We start from the raw sequence: 20,596 nt of genomic DNA, 5'->3' as shown, positions 1-20,596 counted from the left end.
AGACGCAGACACGGTGTGACAGGGCACACAGCTGCGCTGCGTGTTTACACTGCCCTTGTCATGACGCACCATGTGTTTGCGGGACGTCTGGTCTCCACCCACTTACTGGTTTCTTGCCCTCTGCCCACCAGACAAGGAATGCTGCAGGAGACAGCAGGCTGGGGGCAGGCCAGTGTGGCAGTGAGTGGCAGCAGCACTGAGCCCGCCGGGGGCCAGGGAGCCGGGGAGCCCAGCGAACAGCCAGACGCCCGGGAACTTGGCTTCCAGCCGCAGACCCGTGACCAGGCCCCCGTGACCGAGGAGCCCGCCCCCGTCCACGACAAGCTGAGGAGATTGGGAGACGCCTCACGGTCCCATCATGGCACCCAGGTCGAGGTCAGGGCTGATTGGAAACAGCCCTGGAGGAAACAGCCTGGGGCACCGGCCGGCTCCCACCACACACATCTCTGAGTGCGGTGAGGACCCTGCTGCCCACAGGCTGGGAGGGGGTGTCCACGCACACATTTAGAACACAAACGCTGAAATTATTTCAAAATTCACCTCCTCCAAAGGGCATTCTGGTAGTGTGAATTCTTCCCCCACCACTATACTCAGGCGGGTCTTCTCCCTCCTGTAAAACAATTTCCAATCACAGGCACAACAGTGCAGGCAGAATGAGGCCAACATGAAAGACTCTCAAGCCCGTTTTGACTGAAGCACTTAAGTTTCCTGCAGACTGTACAAAATCAGCCCCATTACGGAGGCTGAGAGCCTCCGCGGTTTGCGGTGAGCAGCAGGGGCCCTGCCCTGGGCTCAAGAGCTGGACTGGGGCTCAGAGGAGCAGCTGGGCAACTGGCCCCAGAACCCGGCCTGCGGGCGCTCCCTTCCAGCCTATGGGCAGTGGCACCCCCTCAGGCCAGCTCCCCACAAGGAACGTGCTCTACAAACACACCCTAGGGTGTGAGAGAGGTGAGGCCACATGCTCATGACCATGTGGGCTGGGCAGGGGTGGGCAGCCCTGGGGCAGGAGCCGTGCTTCCCCCAGCCCTACTCCCACCCCTACCCGTAACCCCCTGCATCCATCCTGCAGCTCATTGACAGGCTGGTCACCTGGGTCCCCAGACACCAGAGAGCAGAGACCCTTTCCCTTCAGACCTGCAGAGGAGCATAGAGACACAGGTCCATGTGCACACACACACAGGTCCACATGAAAGCACACACCTGCATGCACAGACATAGGTCCATGCGCATGTGTGCACACACACACACGTGCGCACACACACACACACAAGCACACACGCACACACACACACACACGGGTGGCTGTGGCCCCAGGGGCCACCATCATTGAAAGCAACCAGTGTCTCCTGCACTGTGGGGCGCTGTGCCACCAGAACGAACAGCACAGAAAGGTCTCTGGGCCCAGTGGGGTCCCCTGTGGCTTCCATGCCCACTGCACAACTGGATACCTGCCTAGGATGGTTTGCGGTTCTAAGAAAGGCAAAGACCAGCAAGAGCTGGTTGGAGCCCCTGAAGAGGCACCTGCTAGCCAGGCAGAAGCAGACACCACACCCGCAGCCCCTTGAAGCCATGTAGGGAGGCCCTGGGACCGTGCATGGCACCCTCTCCCGCCAGCCAACCTCTGCTGGCGCCCAAACAGCAAGCACTCGATGCTGGTTTTAAGAGGAAATACCTGGTGCTTTCTCCACAAAAATGACCTTGGAGTCCTGAAGAAAGTTGTGGCCGGAGAGGACCATCCTCTTCCCTCCGAGGACGGGGCCGCTGGCCGCACTCTGCTTCTCCACAAGGGGCAGCTCCTGGGCCGAACGCTGGGCTGTGGGGGTGAGGCGAGAAGTGAGCCAGTGAGCCCCCTCCTGGGAGAGCTGGTCCACCTACACCCCCCCAGCCCCTCCTGGGCAGCCGGTCCACCCACGACCTGTTGTCAAAGGGAAGGCAGCACGCCTCTGACTGGGCCATGTGGAGACGTGTGTGCGTACACACGTGAGTGTGTACACACATGCATGTGTGTGTGTGTGTGTATGTGACTCTGTGGAAGTGAATGCGTTCTGCTAGAGTGATCACCCTTGAAGGGCCTGGAGAAGCTGTGGGGAGTCCTAGAGGTGAGGGGGGACACAGCCTGCCCACCAGCAGCAACAGGGCAATCCCCGGGGCTAACCAGGCGGGGGGCCCACAAAGCAAGGAACCCCAGGCTAAAGTTGAATGTGGTGGGCTCTCAAGGGCTGAGGGCACAGGTGGCCAAGCTCGGGATATGGGGCAGAAGTCTGTGTAGCAGCAATAGCGAAGATACATTCTGCGGCCCCCAGTGACCGGGGTCCTCACATGGCCCTCCCCAGTGACCAGAAGACCTGAGATGAGGGGCCTGCTCCTTCTCACAGGGAGAGACCATAGGTCAGAAAGCCGGAACCTGCAGCAGAGTCCACGGCCTGGGGATGGCCATCTGGAGACTGGACAGGAGGGTCCAGCGAGAGTGACCACGTGGCAGAGGGGGGCCATGAGGGAGGGGCCGTCAAAGATATCTGACTGATGTTCAGGTCAGAGACAAAGGAACAAGCCAGGATGCTCCCTGAGGCGGCAGGCAGGTGAGCTGTGAGGATGGGGGTCGCCACACAGCACACCCCCTGGGGCGGGGTGGAATGTTGCAGGCTGTGGGAAGGAAGGGTCTGGCGGGACTGGCCCTCGGCCTGGACACGGGGCAGCAGGGGGCAGGGCACTCACAGCACTCGATGGGGTTGGAGGCCACCTGCAGCGACAGCGTTCGGCCGTTGGGCTGCGGGATGTGGACGCGGAAGACCAGCCGCACCCGCGTGTTCTTTCTCCCAATGTCTGTCTCCCCCTTGCGCAGCTCGATGTCGGAGTTCCTGAGCTTCAGGATCCCGGCACAGTCAATGCTGTGAGACAAGAGTGCCTGCCTCAGTCCCCAGCCCTGCCCGACATCCACTCACCTGTCAGGACGGCCCCACGTCCACCCATCAAGTTGGGGGGCGGCGAAGGAGCAGGACAAGCCAGCCCCTCATGCAGCCAGGTCTCAAGCAGGCAGAGCCCCACTTGCTCAGGGCATGCCGCAGTGGGCAGGTGTGGGTGCCCCAGAGGAAGGCTCCTGGGGTGGGCTCTGAAAACCTCCCTCCCCAAGATTCTGGGAGTGTCTCCCCTCAGCTCAGGATCCTGGATTTGCTAGGGCCTCATGTGATTTCCGGAGAAGGCAATGGCGCCCCATTCCAGCACTTTTGCCTGGAAAATCCCATGGACGGAGGAGCCTGGTAGGCTGCAGTCCATGGGGTCGCTAGAGTCGGACACTACGGAGCGACTTCACTTTCACTTTTCACTTTCATGCTCCCGCTCCAATGTTCTTGTCTGGAGAATCCCAGGGGCAGGGAAGCCTGGTGGGCTGCCGTCTGGGGTCGCACGGGGTCGGACACTATGGAGCGACTTCACTTTCACTTTTCACTTTCATGCTCCCGCTCCAGTGTTCTTGTCTGGAGAATCCCAGGGGCAGGGGAGCCTGGTGGGCTGCCGTCTGGGGTCGCACGGGGTCGGACACGACGGAGCGACTTCACTTTCACTTTTCACTTTCATGCACCCGCTCCAGTGTTCTTGTCTGGAGAATCCCAGGGCCAGGGGAGCCTGGTGGGCTGCCGTCTGGGGTCTCACGGGGTCGGACACGACGGAGCGACTTCACTTTCACTTTTCACTTTCATGCTCCCACTCCAGTGTTCTTGTCTGGAGAATCCCAGGGGCAGGGGAGCCTGGTGGGCTGCCGTCTGGGGTCACACGGGGTCGGACGCGACGGAAGCGACTCAGCAGCAGCAGGTGATTTCCTCTAGTTTCCTTTAACTTTACGATTCCATCCAACACCAGCCTCCAGCACAACAATCCACAGGCAACTTGTCAGATGGAAACCAGCCCTTTCCTCTGCCAGAAGCTCACAGACAAGGCAGCATGAGGCCTGAAGGTCGGGACCACAGCCTGGCCCAGAGAGGTGGGAAGCCTGGCCCGCGGTGACCGTGCTGCCCCGGGCTGAAGGGTATTTCACGGAGTCTACGCAGCCACTGGAGTCAGAGCTGCAGCTGCTGGAGGGACCAGCAGGGTCTCCCAGCCGTCAGCCCCACTCCTGGTCCTTGGGAAACTTAGAATGAATCCCCTCAAATCCCTGAAAAGCCAACACAGAGAGAAGGCTTTCCCTTTGTTTACAACGTAGAGGGTTTAGGAGCTACTTACAAATGACTGATCAACACCCCACACAAGCCCACACTGCGGCTTCCCACACCCTCCCTCCCCAACCATGGCCCTGGGCTCCTTCTCCCCTGAGGACGCACCCGGGCGTACGGCCTGCCTACCTGCTGTCTCCCTGCAAAGTCAGCTTTGAGGCTGCCCCCACGGACACCCCCCCGAGAACCCCGTGCTAATGAACTGCTGCCTTACGTGTTTATCTAGACACACAGGGTGTTGAGGCTCCATCCTGCGCCCACAGAGGCCCCCAGGAGAAGGTGAGTCCAGAGGGACAATGCTGTCCCCTTTCTCTGCCGCATTTGCAGCTCGGGAGTGAAGGGAAGGGCACACTGTGGTCACTCGGTTAATGAGGCCACAAACAGGGACCCCACTTGGACCCGAGAAGATGACTCTGTAGCTTGCTAATCAAGTCACCTCTACGCCAAAGAGCCAGGCCTGACCTGCACATTCTAGCTGGTCACATCAGCAGAAACCCTCACTGAAAACACAGCCCAGATGCGCTGGTCTCCATAATGCCTCAATATTAGCAGCATTTTGACCATTCCTCTGGCTTTCACAGAGCTTTCAGAAAGAAAAGGGTGCCATGTGGGGGTGGGGGGAGTTAGGCGAGAATGACTTCACGTATGTATATGGCTGAGTCCCTTTGCTGTTCACCTGAGACTATCACAACATTGTTGATCGGCTATACCCCAATACAAAATGAAAAGTTTAAAAAAAAGAAAAAGAAAAAAGTAGGTGCCACGTTTGCACACGGAGGGGGCACGCACAGCTGTGAACTGAGTGGCAACCTGAAAACCCTAGAAGGAAACAAGTCTGCCGTCGTAAATGTTTGTAAAGTTTCCTGAGGTGTTAAGCAAAGTGGAGGCATGAGGAGGACTCCCCCTCCCTCCGAGGGCCGGCCCAGCCCCCGGCCAGCGGCCGTGCTTACTTACGTGGCGCGCATGCTATTCTCTGGCAGCAGCGGAATCTCCAGGACCTTGGTGCTGCAGACGACAGCCTCGTGGCTGGCAGTGGACACGGTCTTGCCCGTGATCCGATGCACCTGGTAGAACGCATGTGGCCTCAGCAGCCGGTCGTCCGCCGTGCCGATGAAGAGCTGCAGGGTCAGCGGCTCGCTCTCCACATAGCCGTGCAGCTGCGGGCAGAAGAGGGGGCTGTGAGCGCCCATGCCGCACCCGCCTCGCTCCCCACAGACACAGGCGCAGGGGAGACTCGTGGGCTGGGGCCGGCCCCCACCCCCCGCTGGGCTGGACACTTCGTGAGTCAGCGTGGAACACCCGGCTGCCCGTGCTGGAACATGAGCGTACACGAGGGCCACACACACCTGCACGCGCCTGCTTGCATCTCAGGATGGAGACAGGCGCCCCAGGAGGGTCAGGTGGGGAGGAGAGCCGGGGTCTCCGGGCCATGGCCTCGTCCACAGACACTCCTCTGCCCACGCGTGTGGACACAAGCATCTCATGAGGCCAAGCCCCTCCACACAAGCCTGCCCCTGATCAATTCAGACATGCACCCAACAGGACTCGACCCACTTTCTCCTACTCAGTCCTGTTCTAACCAGAAACAGGATGCTCCAAACCAGATACACCCGCCATCCGCCTGGCAGGCCGCAGGCGTGTGGGGCCCTGGGGCCTGTCCCATGTGCCCCAGGCCGTGGCCTGTCTTCTGCCAGCTTCACACCCCACATGGGAGGTGGGGGGGGCGCTGTACATGGCCATTTCAATTGTGTGCTGGGCACATGATCTTGTATGGGCACAAAACCCGTCAGCCTCGGGCCCCAGACACACGACGGGCTGACTCTGCACTCTGGGGGTAAGTGCCGCTCCCAGGACCTTCACCAGCTGCCCCTGGGTGGACCTCGGGTGGAGTTCCCGCCTCGCTTCCCCCTGTACCCCTCAGTGAGAGTCCCTCTTGGAACGGCACTGGATTTGCCTTCCATCCTGTTTATGGCAGGCCGTCCTCAAGAGGCAAACCCAAAGCAAGCAGGCAGCGCAGGGCCAGCCCCTGTGCCGATCCCCCTCCCACAGAAGCCGGGACCTGCCAGGGTCCCGACACAGGACCCCAGGAGGGCGGCTGCCGACACAGACAGGCTCAGGGGGCACGGTGGGCTGCTCTCCCCTTCGCGGGTTGTCATCACTGCTCCTTAGACTCATGTTAGCAGTTCGGACAACAGGCAGCTCAATGAGCCAGACCAGTGCAGCCGAGAAGGCTATCGGTCACTGCTTCCATGTGGGTGAGGGCACAGCCACCCACCCTCTGGCCGACCCTGCTCCCCGGGTGGAAACACAGGAGAACTGGCCCTGCAGTGGGGTTGTTCTCAGGTCCGGCCGACACATGAGCCCCAAAGCCCTTGCTTAGATGAGGCTTCAGGGGGATCAGTCCCCACCCCGCCATCCAGGCTCTGCCTCTGTCCTGTGGGAAGTCCTGACAGTCACTTCACAGCCACAGAGCAGGAGGCCAGGCTGGACGACCGAGAACTTCCAGGCAGTGCTGGCTTGGGACTTGGGACTCTTTGGAGGCAGACTAAATGCAGACAGTTCTCAGACACACAAGGGGGACAGGATCAGTGACCCACAGAAACAGGACACCTCCAGGTCCAGCAGCAGCTGACTTCCATGTCCAAGACCCTGCTTGCTGTTTCTATGGCTCACTTTTTCCAAGCTGGGATGTCAGAATGGAAGCTGAAGGTCCAGAGACAAACGAGCCGGAATTTCACTGGCAGGTCTGGCGCCGGGCTCCGGCACTTTCTCTGCCCCGTGTCTCACTCCTCCTTGCAGAGATCCCACTGCTCCCTTCCCTGGCTGGTTTCCACTTCTTTCCATGACACCCAGTCAGCAGCGTCCACCTCGATCCCGCCCTCAACTGCGGCCTCCCCAGCTCTCCTCTGACCCCACAGTGAGAAACGAGTCTCTCTTCAGCCCAGGGAAGCGAGTGCGCGCTGCTTCCAGCGTGGTTAAAACCAGCAGCAAACCGTCTATCAAGACGCGCTGACAAAGACCCAGCTACTGCACTGACTTCACTTAATTAAGAGATGAAGTCACTTGTAAATTCTGAGGCCTCAGAAGAGAATCCAAACAATGACAGGCCGCTCGTGAGAGTCACACACACTCATCAAGCAGAGCGCCGGGGCCACCCACCCCTGATGTGGGAGGATGAGCTGGGGCATCAGGCCAAGAGCCGGGCAAGAGAGGGATCCGCACGGTACCTCATCAGGGCGCGGCTCGCGTAGCCTCATGACTCCGTCCATCCAGCCCTGTCTTCCAGCAGACACGGTCTGCACGGCATTACAACAGATAACACGAGACCACAGGCCACTGAGCCCAGCTCTGACTGCGGCTGGATCGCAGCCCCAGTGAATGAGTTTACAGCTTCAGGTGAGCGTCCGGCAGCTGAGACTCCCAGCGCCGGGCACTGGCGTCTGCGGACGTCTCTGGGGAACGGTCTGTAGCACCCAAGTAACATTTAACAGCCCATGTGGCTGCAGAATGGCTCCCAGGGCATCCAAGCATCACTGTGAGATCTTAGGGAGACAAGGAGGATGCAGGTCAGGCGTGCACACAGGTTGGGTGTGCACACAGGTCGGGCGTGCACAGATGCACACGCCGCACATGAACGCTCACAGGCTGACGTGCACACGTGCTCTCCAGACTCTCTCTGGGACCCTGGAGTTGCTTAAAGATCTTATTTCCTGGCAGTAGCAGCAGTTTCAGGCGTCAGGCTCCCTGTTTTTATCATCTTTGTCTGTGACGCGGCCCGAGGCACCCATGGGTGTGCTCGTCTTCAGAGTGGGTCCTTCCTATTAGAACAATCTTGTGTTCATCCTGACCCACAGGGTCTGACCCGAACGGACCAGACACGTGCCCGATGGGCAGTGAGCAAAGGCAGTGAGCTGGTCTCAGGCCTGTGGCTGATTCCCAAGTGCCCACAGCAAGCAGAGAGCTGGCAAGAGCCTAAGTTTACTGAGAGAGACCTAACGTCCACTCGCTATCCTCCCGCCTGCTGTGTGGACGGAGGCTGACATGGGGCCTCTCTCACCTCTGAGGCCATCAACACAGAGAACCTGCTGGGGCTGCCAACTCCTGACGGTGGGTCCTGCTGACAAGGTTAGTTCTGCAGGAACCGCACACTCTGCCCACCAGGGTCGACACGCAGTCTCCTAGGTGGATCCATGAGCGTCTGAGCACAGTGCTGAGTCGGGGAGGGTTCTGGGAACCAGCACCGACCCCCCGGCCTGCCCAGCTGCTCTCTTCCTTGCTGGGGAGCCCGAGTCCAGTCTTCTGCCAAACTAACGAGCTTCCTGAGGAACCTGTGCTGGACTCGACCTAGGTTTTCACAACAGGAAACGTGAAAATAAAATCTGAGACTGAGGAAGAGATGAATCCTGCCTCTCAGTGTTATATTCTGTGACATTTAATACAAAAATATACTTGACCAAGACTTGCTCACGCGTGGCCACAGCCTATTCCTTGCGTCAGGAGGGGCCCCCAGGGCAGCACGTAGTCTGGCCGGGGTCAGACGGTCTGACGACACCTTCGAAGCCCACAGGACTCACTTTGGGGCCTGGCTCTGCCGGCAGGCAGTGCATTGTGGATGCACAACGCTGCCTTTTTAAAAACATGCCATTTCAGTGAAAATGGGAATATTTAAGGCTTAACCTGGGAGGTAAACATCTATTATTTAAAACATGAAGTTCATTTTAACAGAAGTCATTTAAATACTTCACATGTTCCACGGCATGGGTTTTCTGCCCCTGGCCACCTTATAGTATCTGTCAAAATAATATTTATAAAATTACCTGTCATAGCAATGACCTCTCTTTGCTTCAGCCTAAACTAAACTGGATGTATTATTCCATTTTCAAGGTACGAGAGCTAATGAGTTTTCTACACACAGAGATGTTTGTTTTTAGCTGCTGCACTCAGCTCAGCACTTACACGGCAGGATGACAGGTGAGGAATGATCGAGGCCAAATTTACCGGACGCTGAAATTCCCACAGCACACACAGTGGCAGCAGCGTCGTCAAACAAAGGACTAGTTAATTGAGTGAAATTACTTTCAACCAAGTTTCCAGTTGGTACAAACATACACCAAGCAGGGATCCTTGTACACAGTCAAGCAGGCAATTTAAAGGGAAATTATGCGTTTAACCCAGATGTAAAATTTGCATCTTCACGCAATACCCAAAGGAGCTCTGCAGGAAGAAAAACTCCAGTTCACAAGCTGGTTCTACTTTTTTTAACCGAAATCTTCCCAGTACTGGATTAACTTGAGAGACTGCCGTGTGAGCTTTCGGCCTCCAAACCCGGAAGAGTGCTTCCCCCCAGGGCGTCTCATGGCCTCCACAGCCTGGGAGGAAGGAGGGCCTCCAGCAGGAGGTTAGCTCCCTGCAGACCAGAGCTTGGGCGGACAGGGCCGACGCCGTGACCCAAGCCCTCGATCCTCAGGACAACCTCTCTGAACTCACTGTAAATATTGTACGATGGATGGGAGCAGTGGCCACTCCCCAGGGGTTTGGGTGGGCAGAGGTGTGACTCTGGAGGCCGAGCCTGGACTGTGGGTCTGCCACCAGTGACCCAGAGGCGCTGTGGGTTGGGCCAGGCAAGAGGGCCGACGGAGGCGCCGAGAGGCCAAGGGCACAGCCCGCCAGATGCCCGCACGCCTGTCATCGGTCTGCCGCCGGGCCAGCCCCAGCCCTGGCACCGGGTGCCATGGAGGGCATGGCTACCGCACAGCAGCCAGGGCAGGACTGCGGGTCCTGCTGGGTGAGGCCTGGCCTACACAGGGCAGGGCTGGCCACCTGAGCCGACGCAGAGCAGACGGCTGTCCCGCAGCCCAGAGCCCAGTGGCTCTCGAAGGAGAGGAGACGGAGGGCCCAGCTCAGCGAAGACTGTGCTGCCCCGCCTGGAGTGTGTGGACGGGGTGCTCCCGACTTCCCGGCTGCACGCGGGGTGGGGGCAGCACTCGGGGGCGAGCGCCTTCCTACCCGGAGCCCCCCACAAAGACAGGACCGTGCGCACAGCACAGCAGGAGGAGGGGTAGTGCTGGGAGGGCCTGGTGTCGGGGCCAGCCCGGGGGCCCCAGGGCGTCACTGTTATCTGGGCACTGCTCAGTGTCTGCAGCATCAGCAGCGGCCGCAAATCCCAGCCATCGTTTCTGTTGTTCTCACTGGCTACCTCACGCACTCTTGCGCTGACGCCGTGTGACCTCATGAGCGTGGGCACCTCTTTGCTTCGGGAGGAATACAAATGGCAATCCCCTGCTCGGCACAGACACTGACCACGTTGCAGGGGCTGAACGGGGCCCAGAGCTTCCGCGGAGCCCGCCTCATCGTGGGAACAGAGGCCGCCCGACAGTAGCAGCTCCCATGGCACAAGTGTGTCTGCAAAGAGGGAGACCGTTCAGGTCTGTGCACGTGGCCGAGAAAGGAGGACAGGAGGGAAACGCCACCTGCCTGGGAGCTGCAGGAAGAGTGGAGGGCAGGTGCCCCTGCCCCGCGGCCCCGTCAAAGACTGAGTCACTGCAAGGGCAGCTCGGTGGGTTTCGCTGCAAGGAGGCTGGGTCAGACCCGTGTCCGAGTGGCGTCTGGGCCCCCAGGGCGGAGGGGAGCCGGGCTGCTGCACCGGGTGGTCTGACCCTCTGTTCCCCGCTGGGCCCGAGGAGGTGTGCTGTCAAATGGAATTTCTTCCACTAGTGTCTGTTCCTCTGGCTTTTGTGAAAACTCTGGTTTCAGGTTAAACGATCCTATCTCCAGAGTAGAAAGAGATGCCCATTTAGAACAAATCAAGTAAGAAAAAAAACGAAGTGAAGCTCAGAGTAAAACAAAACACGCCAGAAGATCAGATGAAGGAAGCATTGCTGTCTAGCTACAGTACTGAGACACTCCCAGGAAGCTCATTTCTTGAAATACTGATGCTTTAGTACCTGGGGCAGCGGGTGGTGGCGGAGAGGGATGCCATGTGAGATGAAAAGTGATGGTCACACGACATGCTGATGTTAATGATCTGGGAAAAAATGACTGTTTCCTGGCGTGTTCCTTCCTTGGTGTCAGCTGTCACGGTCTTCAGGGGCAAACTTGAGCCCAGAAGCCGGCCACCCTAAGGAGCATGAGGGCTGCTCGGGGCATGAGGCGGAGCCAGAACCCTCCCCCGGGGCAGCCCAGCCTCCCAGCCCCCGCCGTCTGGGCCTGCGCCTCCCGTCTGCTCACCTGGTCACACAGGGGCTACATGGGTCATTCATAGGGACAAGGACACAAGTTACAAACTAAAGTGCTGTTCAGGAATTGACAGGCCCCACCGAGTCTCACGTTTCCATGACCTATTAATTATTCACTGAGGCCTTGCCGTCTGTGGGGCTAGATGCTATCCCTTGGGCTATTTTGGTAACTGGGTAAATGAAGCGTCATCCTCTGACCCCTGAGTCAGAGGTCAGTGGTGACCCCCCAGGTCCTCTGCCCCGTGGAACAGCTGGAACTGGGGACCTTTCCGGCAGGGCCATCTGCTCCCAGGACTGGGCCGGGGTGTCAGGGAGGCAGTGTAGAGGGTGGGCAAGACGGACGCCCTGGCCTGGACGTCGGCCGAGAGGCCAGAAGTGGGGAGCATTGTGTGCGTGCGTGTGTCTAAACCGTTGACAGAAGAAAAGGCAAAATTGTAAAGTTCAGGAAAGCCCACGGCCCCTTCCTCGCTGTTCCCGTCACAACAAAGGCCGCCCACACCTGGGGCCCTGTTGCCCTGGCTGCGTCGTCACACCGAGCCTGCCGATGGGCCTCGCTGAGGCTGGCCAGAGCCCACCCAGCTCCAGCCCCTGGGGAAGAGGAGCCAGCACCCAAAGGGGCCTCCCAGCTGGTGGCCAGGTGTCCTGCCTGAGGAGCCAGCACCCAAAGGGGCTGCCAGAGCAGCCGGACACGCCCACCAGGGCTGCGGGGTCCTCTGGAGAGTCGGGGTGGTGGATGGTCTGAAACACTCCCCTCAGTCTCCAAGCGATGCTGGCCAAGCCCCACATGCATCCGTGTCCTCAAATGAAAATGGGGGGCAAGGCCCCCTAAACACGAAGTCCTTTCCTAATCTAAGATTACAGTCTGATTCTGCCTAGAAAGAAGGTTCTGTGTTTTGGTGTATTCTAGATTCAGGGGAGGGTCCCGGGGGGGGCAGCTTGCCCCACGTCTGGGCACAGAGGGGCCTGCGTCCTGCACATGGTCACGGCCTCTGACTTCACCACAAGCATGGGGACGCAGACTCAGACCCGACGAGCTAGGTGTCCTAGGCGGGCGAGAAAGCCCCTGTCCAGCCCATACGTGCGCTGGCCTCCTCCCCGCTCCGCGTGACAGCAGCTCTGACTGACAGCCTGGATGCTCCGGGAAAAAAGCCTGGCTTCCCTCTGACCAGCTGACCGCAGAAGGGCCTAGGGGAGCAGCTGGTTCCCCGACGTGTGGAGCAGCCTGGCCAAGGCTGCGACGCCCTGGTGGGAGGAGCCGCTGGTGTCTGAGGATGTGCTAAAATAACTCAGCGCAGAATAAGCCTTTGTGGTTACCCGGCTTTCACAGCAACGGAGAGAGTTTTCTATTTTCATTTGTTTTATAATTATCTGCAAATTCTATTTTTACCCAATTTGTGGTCCACTAACTGAAAAAGAAAACAAACCCTAAAAGCCCCTCTTCCTACCTGCTGCCTCAGCCCTGCACGTAGCTCCTCTCTGCCTCGAGATCAGAGGACTCGCCCTCACGGGAGACACCGGCTGAGGCTGACATTTCTGGGGGCCAGCTCTCTTCTCTCTCCCGGCTGCACAGTGCGGGGGGCCCTCACCGCTTACACCCGGAACCAGCCACCCCCATTCCGCCCACACTGAACTCGAGTCATTTTGGGGTATTCATGCTTGGGTGGGGCTTCCCTGGTGGCTCAGACGGTAGAGAATTCACCTTAAATGCAGGAGACCCGGGTCGGATCCCTGGGTCGGGAAGATCCCCTGGAGAAGGAAATGGTTACCCACTCCAGTACTCTTGCTTGGAGAATTCCATGGACGGAGAAGGCTGGTGTGCTACAGTCCATGGGGTCACAAAGAGTCAGGCATGACTGAGCGACCAACACTTTCATGCTTAAGATACTTCAAACACCGTTTCAAGTTCCAGAATTCCTCCAGAACATCTCAGCTCTCTCTCTGTTCTACACTGGGAGGGTAATAGCATCTCGTGCCTCAGACACTTGCCTGGTGGGGATGGGAGCCTGGGGCCCTGGCCGGGGGTGGGGGGCACATCCCTAGGACTGTGGCCAGCAGACCGAGGACGCGGACACCCTGGCTCGGGGCCACGGCCATGCACCTAGCCATCTCCGCAGCGCCCAGTCCCTGCCCTACAGGACAGAACCCCTGGCCGACAGAACATACGAGGGAGGGAGCCTTCGGCTGTTATTTCTCTGCTGCTTTATTTTCATTTCTCTGTACTTAACAGCCATTTCCTCGCCTCTGTAATGTAACGTCTTTTCCATTCAGCAATGCTCTTTCTTCCAGTGGAAGCCATGGCGGGAGGGGCCGTAAACACTATGTTTATGCCACTGGGCTAAGTGCAGGCATTGCCGACCTGCCTCCGCCCGGGAGGACCTGAAAGGCCACGGCCTGGGCACTGATGGGGGCCCTGCTGCGCTTCTAAGTCAAGCCACCAACCAGGTGGGTATTGATTGGCAACGAGCGCGTGGCTGTGAACATCGCCCCAACGTCATCCCGCAGACTCCAGGCCCTGATTGCTGCGTTGGTGGACGGCCACTTGTCCCTGCACCCTCCTGCCCTCACCAGCTTTATTTTTATTTATCTAAATGGAATAGAATACAAACAAGGAGTGCCTGCTGCCTCCCCTTCCAGCCTGCACCATTCCCTAAATGACAGGGCTGGGAGCTCAGGTCACAGTGGGGGCGTAGACAGGAGTGGGGGACTTCGAGGCCTGCCGCTCTTGGGGACAAGATGGCAAATGTGTGTCCGGTAGGACTGTCACAGGTCACAGCACAGGGCCCGGCGGGTGGTGTCACACATGTGACTGAATGCTGCCGTCCACAAGGACAGCTCACCTGGGAGCTCAGGTTTATCTCCGAGGCTGGAGAGCTGTGGCCAAGTCGGTGAGGCCTGAGCACCAGCTCAGCACGCTGGCCTGCAGCCATGCAAGCTGGCCCCCCAGGGTGTGTGCAGGGGAGCAGTGCCCGGAGCCCAGCCCACTCCCAGCCCCCTCCCCCACGCTGCCCTGGCCCTGACGTCCTGTGGCAGGTGCCTGCTCCTTCACTCCCAGCTGACAAGTGGTGGGTCCCAGCCAGCGTCCCAACGTCAGACCCAGGGCCCAGCTCTGGGCCCAGGGGGGTGGGCAGGCCAGAGAACTCGCATCTTGAAGGGGCGCGGTGAGGACGACCCTGCAGGTCGGGAACCACACTTTGGGAGCCGCTGCCTCCAAGGGTCCCAGGCTTCAGAGAGGAAAGCAGAGTCTTTAGAATCAGCCTCTGAAAACTCCAAACCGGAGCAGAACCTGTCCAGACAGACCTAGCTTGGGACGAATCTGAACGTGGCCCGAGGCGACCTCGGCCAAGGCTCTCCTGATGGCTGCTCGGGAACAGGGACCGTGGCCACATCTGGGGAACAGCCCTGGGAGGCGGGAACATGGGCAGGGAAGGGACACCTGGGGGCCGGGGGACGGTTCCGAGCAGGGGGTGGGCAGAGGGGCTCTGTTCCCGTGGGGCTGGGGGCAGGCGGAGGGCCCTCAGACTGGGCTCTGACTCTCCCCAGGGCGGAAGGCCTCCGCCTGTCCTCACACAGGGTGCGAGGTGCCTGGCATGTGGTCTGGCTGTGCAGCGCCCGCGGCAGGAATCAGGGACGAAGGGCCACATAGCCGGACGAGAGACTGAGGGGGATTCTGAGCAGAAGCTTCTCCACGGCTCGACCAGCCCCGGACATTCATTCTTACAGATTGTTACAGAAAGGTCCTGGGAAGTGGAGCACTCTTATTTCAAAGCTATTTTTATTCTCTTTAAGATTTTCCTACTCCAGGACACCTTGAAGTAACAGAGCACCAGGGTCAAGTCTGTTAAGAGCCTAGTCTAGGCAGCAGCCCCAGCCCACGCTGCCCACTGGCCACAGGGCACCTCCTTGGGCACACTGTCTCTCCTTGGCTTCTCCCGCCTGTCCTTTCTCAGTCAGGCACGCTCAGGGACCCACGGGGGTACGGGGCAGCGTCCCTCGGGACAAAGCAGCTGCCTGGCTGTGCCCGAGTCACTGTAGCCCCCACCAGGAGTCACAAGCAAAAGCTAGAGCCATTTGCCCTCCTTGGTGAAAAAACACTCGCCAGCAACACCATCCAGCAGGTCCTCCTAGCTCCCCCAGGTCCAGGCTGGTCACCCCAACACCACTATCCAGGGAACCCTCCCAATGCCCCCAGGACTACAGTGGTCACCCCACGGTCTCCGGGGTATCACCCGCCCCGCCCCCGCAGCAGCTCGCTGAAGGGAAGCCTCCTCCCCAGCCATACAGGGGCTGCAGGCTGCACACCCTCAATCTGCCTATCTGTACCGAGCAGACTGGGCCTCGACTGGGTATAGAATATTCAGCTAAACTGGCTGGGAGGTGAAGAGTTTTTTAAGAACATAGAAAGAGCTGTTGGCTGTCACCACAGAGCAGCCTCTGGGCTGAACTGGCGCCTCCCTGAGCAGGGCCGGGCTTGGTCGGAGTGGAGCGGTACCTGCACGCTGGGATGGCCCCCGGCTGACGCCTTCACGGCCCCGCGGCTGCCCTCTGTCTCGTAGTGGGCGCGGTGGTGGGACTTGGGCTGCACCTCGATCCTCAGCTCGTAGGGTCCTGAGTGTGACGGCAGCTGCCAGTCGAGAGCCGGCAGGGACGGGCTGAAACGGACACACGGATTGTTAGAGGCATGGACGGCTTCCCGCGCCCACGGACCCGGCCTGAGACAGATGGGTGGCGTGTCCTTCCGGCTGGGTCTGAAACTCCCGTCGGTGAGGTCACTGTCCTCACACGAGCAGCAGTTAAAACTGCAGAGCTGATGGCCAGCTAATTGTGATGGACACCTAGATCCTCTCAGCTCTTCACAACGAGGTTCCTGAATACAATGGAAACCTCTTCCACACTTGACCCTATTTTCCTTCCTTCATGAAAGGCCTAAAAATTATTTAATCTCCCCAATAAGATAGATCTTTTAAAAATCACAGCTCTATCAGCCTGATCTGAGAAGTGGGCAGGCTGGTTCCCATTTCCTCTGCCCACAAACCAGCTGTGAGCAGACCTGACACATGGAGGGGGCTCCTGATAAGGCGATGGGTTTGCAGCAACCTCGCCCAGCCCCGCGTCCATGATCCACAACAACCAAGACCCGAGAACTAAGGGAGCAGCAGGCAGGTTTGCGAGAGGAGTGGGGAGAGATCGGGCCACAGAACCTCCGGTCCCCCGGGGCAGTGGTACCAGGCCCACAGGAGGGGACCATGTCTCCGTTCAGAACATCCAATGTACTAATCTGTTCCCTTATACATACTGTCCATCTAGGTGAAAAGACTGTCCTCTGCTGTAAACAGAAGAGAAACAGATGAAAAACAAGTAGAAGTTAGGTTCATTTGACTCCCAGGAAACTAAAACAGAAAGAGACTGAGAGACAGAGAAGTGGAGGAGGAGGACTTGAAGGGTCCACTCCTCACTGTCCACAGAGGGCAAGGCCTCAGAGCCGCTCGGTGCTAGACTATGGCCGAAGACAGACTTGGGGAGTAACTTGCTTCTGAGTCACTGACAGGGCCAGCAACACGGCTGCATGCAGTTTAAAGTTAGAATGGCTCACAAAGTAAATACTGTCACACACAGACAATTACAATTATTGTTTGAGGTTGGAAATTTTCAGCATGAATCTGGCAGCTCCACAAAAATGTAAATGTACCTCTGATTCAGGGAAAAGGCCTCAGCCTGGAAGAAACATTCCGAGATGTGCCCGCTGCGCCATCCTAACGCCTCGCGGCTCTGCCGCTGGAGCACCTTCCTCGGGTACCCCCGAGCCGGAGTGGAGCCCCCACGGGACCCCGAACACCTGGAGGTTGTCTCGTGCCTCAGCCCCACCTGCTGAGCACAATGGATGACGTCAAATTCACCTCCAGCCTGATCTGATTTCTTAAAAGATTACACTGGATGCAACGAAGAAAATGGTTAAATTCACATCTGACACCCAGCCGACCCGTGCAAACAGGAGCTGTCTTACATTCTCCACACACACAGACACATGTGTCTTACAATCAACCAGAGAGACTACCTCCACAACTGGGTGTGCGACTCTAAGTATTTCCATATTAAAGGGATGTTGTTTTGTTCAGTTGTCAAGTTGTGTCTGACTCTGAGACCCCATGGACTGCAGCACGCCAGGCCTCCCTGTCCCTCACCATCTCCCAGATTCTGCCCAAGTTCATGTCCACTGAATCAGTGATGCCATCCAACCACCTCATCCTCTTTAAGAAAAGCCAGGGTATCATATCTATTTTATTTTGTTGATATATCCCTTTTATATCTTTTCGCCTTTTTATACAAATATAAAAGGGCTTCCCAGGTGGCTCAGATGGTAAAGATTCCACCTGTCTTGCAGGAAACCCGGGTTCCATCCCTGGGTCAGGAAGATCCCCTAGAGAACAGCATGGCAACCCACTCTGGTATTCTTGCCTGGAGAATCCCATGGGCAGAGGAACCCGGCGGGCTACAATCCATGGGGTCACAAGAGTCAGACAGGATTGAGTGACCAAACCACCACCACTATCGATACCAGAGAGGTGAACATCCAGTGTGAGACCCTGGCGGTCTTGCTGGTCATGTCCCTGGCATAGAACCACAGCCTCCATCACATGGCACGAACCCTTGGGGCTCCTGATGCCTCCTAGGGGCCTGGCCCCCTGCATGGGGCCTGCTGGCTGTAACCTGGGCCAAGCCTCACAGGGAAGGGCACTCGAGGTAGCGTCTTCTTGCAACACTAATGGGCACTCCACAGGTGGTGACATACACATAAACACCTGAACCCCCAGTGGCAACATCCACCAAAGGGTCCAGGCTCCCAAGTGTCCCCTGACATCTCATATGTGTCTGCCTACAGGCAACGAGGGACTCCAGGCCCAGGACTGGGACCTGCCAAGCCCCTCCAGCTGAGCGTGGGGGAAACAGTGGTTCATGTACCTGAGCAGACCGGGAGGTGTGAAGCCGGACTCCGACAGCCTTGGGGAAACCACGGGTCAGGGGGTCTGAACACTCACTGGGTGACACCAAGGGATTATTTAAACCCCACGTTAGTGTCTAGTGTGATGTCTCCTGGTGCCACAACTCGCATCTAAATCTGAGCCCCGGTCTCTGGAAGATGCACACTGAGCGTCACTGGAAAGGTCACACAAGGTCTGGTAACGGGCGTGGGTTGGGGGCAGGCAGGTGGGCCACGAGCTCCTCCGTCTGTTAGGGGTGGGTGTGGGCACCGCGACTAGTCTCCGATGCTGCACAAGGTTGTTTTTCTGTGACACAAACTGAAAGAGCATATCTAAGAAACACACACTTGAGTTTCCACGGTGATCTTCCAGGCCAGAACCGGCAGGCACTCAAGTTCCTTTTGGTTTACTGACATTAAAGAATATGCCACAGGGAACACTATTAGCTGTAACCACCCCCAAGCCACCCGCTTTTCCACCTTCCTGCTCTCAGCCTGTGAGCTCGGTGACTATTCCCTCGTCTGGCTTCACCTGAGCCTGGGCCCCCAGAACATCCTCCCACAGAAAGGCCATGTCCACTCACGACTAAGAACAGCTCCCACCAAACGGCTGCCCACATGCCCCAGACCAGGGAACACGGACGAGCCTCAGGGAGCCCTGTGCCGTGAAGTTCTCCTTCCGTAGACACCTGGGGTTTGGGTTGGGGGGAGCTGCTCTTCCAAGCAGACAGTTTAGGTAGAGTCCTTTCAATATTGAATTTTTGAGAGCTAAAGCCCATATGGACCTATCACTTAGAAGAAAACTGCAAAGGTTTTAGAACTCAGCTGTTTCTAAAAGACCTGAAGATACAAACTCTGAACTTGGCAGGGCTCAAATCTACCCGAAGGGGACCAGACCTAGAGGGGAAGGCCATCACCCCAAGCTTGAAAGAAACGCGCTTTCCCAGGGTCGCAGCCAAGGGAAGGGCCGCTTGACTTACTTGCTTTGATTTGACTTTTTTCCTTTAATTTTCAAAAAGGTCACGGGCTCAGTTCCCAGCTATTTAATGAAGCAGAGTCTTTGGGCTCCCAGAGCACTCTGAGCCGAGGCTGGGCCGGGACCACACACCTCGCTGTAGGCCCAACCCACCCTCCGCCCCCGGCAGAGTCCAGGCAAGAAAGCTGCTCCCACTGAGAGGTCACCTTCCTGGAGGGCTGCCGGGCAAGGCTGATCTCTCTGTGGGGACCCTCACTGGTTCTCGGGGCCCAGGGAACTGCCCTCAGGGAGGGGCTGGGGGTCAACCACGGGAAGGCCCAAGTCTAGACCTGGCCCGGTTCTTCTGATGGTTCTGGAAGGGATGCAACGGGGGCCGTTCAGACAGGAGCTCTCACCCAGGTCTCAGGACACTGTGGGCTGTCACCTCCGACCCGGGACGGCCCTCTCTGCACTGAGAGGACTTAGGGATAGGACTGGCCGAGGGGGCTGGCGGCCTGGAGGAGGCTGGAGAATTGCTTTTACCAGGGTATCGGTGGGTGGATGGGGAGCGAGAGGCAGAGCGGGGCAGTAACGTACAAGGGGGCCAATGACCCACGTATCCCCTGCCTGTCCTCAGGGTGCCACGCACAGAGCATCCCGACCCTGAGACTCTGTGGCCAGACACCTGTCCTAAGGCCCAGGCTCCCCCAGGAGGCTCTGCCCAGGCCACACTGCCTGGGCCCCTCCTCAGTGCCAGCTCAGTCCCTGAGTCCCCGACGTGCCCCTGTGCCTTTGGGAGGGGGGCTCAGACGAGGTTGAGCCTCTGGGGGGTGCTGGCGGGCGGAGGCCACCTGCTGGTCCTCTCACACCCCCAGGGGCTCTGTCTGCAAGGGCCAGGCCTGCTCAGAACCCTGAGTCCAGTCACAGACCTGGAACTTTCAGAGCAAGAACAGCGAGGCCACCACCTCGGATTTAGGAATTTCACAGAACTCTGTTGCTTTCAGGGGCTCCACCAACCAGGGTGTGGACAATTCCGAGTTGCAGGGACTTTCTTCCAGCTTTCTGGAAAACCCTGTCATCCTTATTCTGCATCGCACCCCCGCCCACCCCCCAAAAACCCAGGCCTATCTCACGTAGGCCTCTCAGGCCCTGCCCCACAGGCTCGCATCCCGATGCTTCTGGCTGCCCTGCGAACGGCTGCTTAAACCTTCGCACAGCCTGAGCA

The 20,596-nt window shown here is 58.4% G+C and overlaps 1 protein-coding gene across 4 annotated transcripts in view; it reads right to left on the bottom strand.

Annotated features, from left to right (window-relative positions):
* The window catches only part of NFATC1 (nuclear factor of activated T cells 1), an 86,192-nt gene that overhangs the window by 45,531 nt on the left and 20,065 nt on the right, over positions 1 to 20,596 (bottom strand). For all 4 annotated transcript variants that reach the window (XM_040264385.1, XM_040264387.1, XM_040264388.1 and 1 more), the window contains exons 3-6: positions 15,930 to 16,089; positions 5,160 to 5,362; positions 2,716 to 2,888; positions 1,673 to 1,813 (exon numbers count right to left, since the gene is read on the bottom strand). In XM_040264385.1, the coding sequence (XP_040120319.1) occupies positions 1,673 to 1,813; positions 2,716 to 2,888; positions 5,160 to 5,362; positions 15,930 to 16,089 (677 nt within the window). The remainder of the gene's footprint in view (positions 1 to 1,672; positions 1,814 to 2,715; positions 2,889 to 5,159; positions 5,363 to 15,929; positions 16,090 to 20,596) is intronic.

This window comes from Oryx dammah, unplaced genomic scaffold (genome assembly GCF_014754425.2).
Source record: "Oryx dammah isolate SB20612 unplaced genomic scaffold, SCBI_Odam_1.1 HiC_scaffold_22, whole genome shotgun sequence".
Taxonomy (NCBI): Eukaryota; Metazoa; Chordata; class Mammalia; order Artiodactyla; family Bovidae; genus Oryx; species Oryx dammah.
This window is presented reverse-complemented; position numbering and strand designations above follow the sequence as displayed.